The 1,376-nt window shown below is 68.0% G+C and overlaps 1 protein-coding gene across 1 annotated transcript in view; it reads right to left on the bottom strand.

Annotated features, from left to right (window-relative positions):
* ITPR1 (inositol 1,4,5-trisphosphate receptor, type 1) overlaps nucleotides 1–1,376 on the bottom strand; it is a 173,427-nt gene that overhangs the window by 25,529 nt on the left and 146,522 nt on the right. Inside the window, exons 48-49 of the mRNA XM_005881921.2 lie at nucleotides 927–1,064; nucleotides 48–152 (exon numbers count right to left, since the gene is read on the bottom strand). Of these exons, the coding sequence (XP_005881983.1) occupies nucleotides 48–152; nucleotides 927–1,064 (243 nt within the window). The remainder of the gene's footprint in view (nucleotides 1–47; nucleotides 153–926; nucleotides 1,065–1,376) is intronic.

Here is a 1,376-nt window from a genome sequence, read left to right as displayed (position 1 = left end):
CGTTCGGCACCGAGTGCGGGTGTGTTCGGCAGGTGCTGCCGCGTTACCTCGATCTGGGCCGTGTGCTTGGCGTAGAACTCCAGGGCCTCGTCCCCGTCCACCTGGCCCCCCGGCTTCAGCATGCTCTGCAGCTCCTTGTTGTGCCGCGCCAGCTGCAACACAGGGCGGACGGTGGTGTCCCCGCACCAGGCCGCGCTCCCGCCCTCTCGGGGAGCAGCGAGACGGGGTCCTGTACAGCCCAGGCCTCTGTCCAGAGGGCGGACACCCTCTCGGTGGCCAAACGCACGAATGGAGGAGCTGAGGGCAGGGACTTCGTTTCTGCTGCCGGTGGCAGGGCCTAGCGACCTCGGCCCAGCACCGTCACCGTTTACATCTAATTCCTGACCTTGGCGGGGGGGAGGGGAGTGGGGAGGGGCAGGAAACAGGCCCTCAGCCCAGCCACGCGGCCACACCTGCGGGGCAGGCACCGGGCCTCCCGAAAGAGGAAGCTCCCCAGAGCCCAGTCACTTGGGAAGGGGATGACGACAGGGGCGCTTGGGTGCCGGGCGGAGGTGACCCCCCCAGGCAAACAGAGAGAAGGCACAGCAAGGGCTGGCCCCGGAGGCTTCGGCCATGAAGGCAGCAGCTGGGCGTGAGACACTCACAGACCCTGACCCTCCTTTCAAGTGTCTCCAGCCCTGTCATCACCCATCTCCGCGTCCCTGCCCAGCACCACGGCTGCTAGAAGTGGGGGGAGGGGGAGGGGGGTTTCCAGGGACGTGACCCCAGCACCGTGGGAGGGGAAGCGTCCTGGAACTCAGCACTCGGCCAGGCTGCCCTTAGCGCCCGGGAACCCCCGGCACGGACAGAGCCAGCACAACTGGGTGAAGCCGGGAAGGAGGGAGGGGGCACACGGGCGAGGGTCCCGGCAGCGAGGGGGGCCGCACCTGATGAGCTAATATGTAGATGTTGTGGCCCACGTTCCGGGGGGAGGCCGCTCCGTCCTCGCCGTTCTCCTCGTTCTCGCCCTCCTCTGGCTCCTCCTCCCCCTCCCCCTGCAGGTAGGCCTTCTTGATCACCTCCACCTGCAGGGAGGACCCGGGACATGGCTCCATCAGGGCCCCCGGGCCTGCCGTCAGCAGCACCCACGGCGCGGCCCCCTCCTTGCCGGCTCAGCACCTTCCCATGAGGCGGGGACACGCCTCGGACTCGTCTCCACGCGGCCACAGGAGTCCCCCGCTCCCACCGACACGGAGATGCTTGCATCTGCGCCTGCCCAGACCAGGAGACCCCCGTGTGCTCACGCCCTCTCCTCCAGAAGGGACAATGGCTCCCTAAGTGACTCCCACAGTCAACAGGGCACAGACGAGGATAGAGCCAGCCTCTCCCCATCTCCC

The sequence above is a fragment of the Myotis brandtii genome, unplaced genomic scaffold (genome assembly GCF_000412655.1).
Source record: "Myotis brandtii unplaced genomic scaffold, ASM41265v1 scaffold693, whole genome shotgun sequence".
In the NCBI taxonomy this organism is placed as follows: Eukaryota; Metazoa; Chordata; class Mammalia; order Chiroptera; family Vespertilionidae; genus Myotis; species Myotis brandtii.
This window is presented reverse-complemented; position numbering and strand designations above follow the sequence as displayed.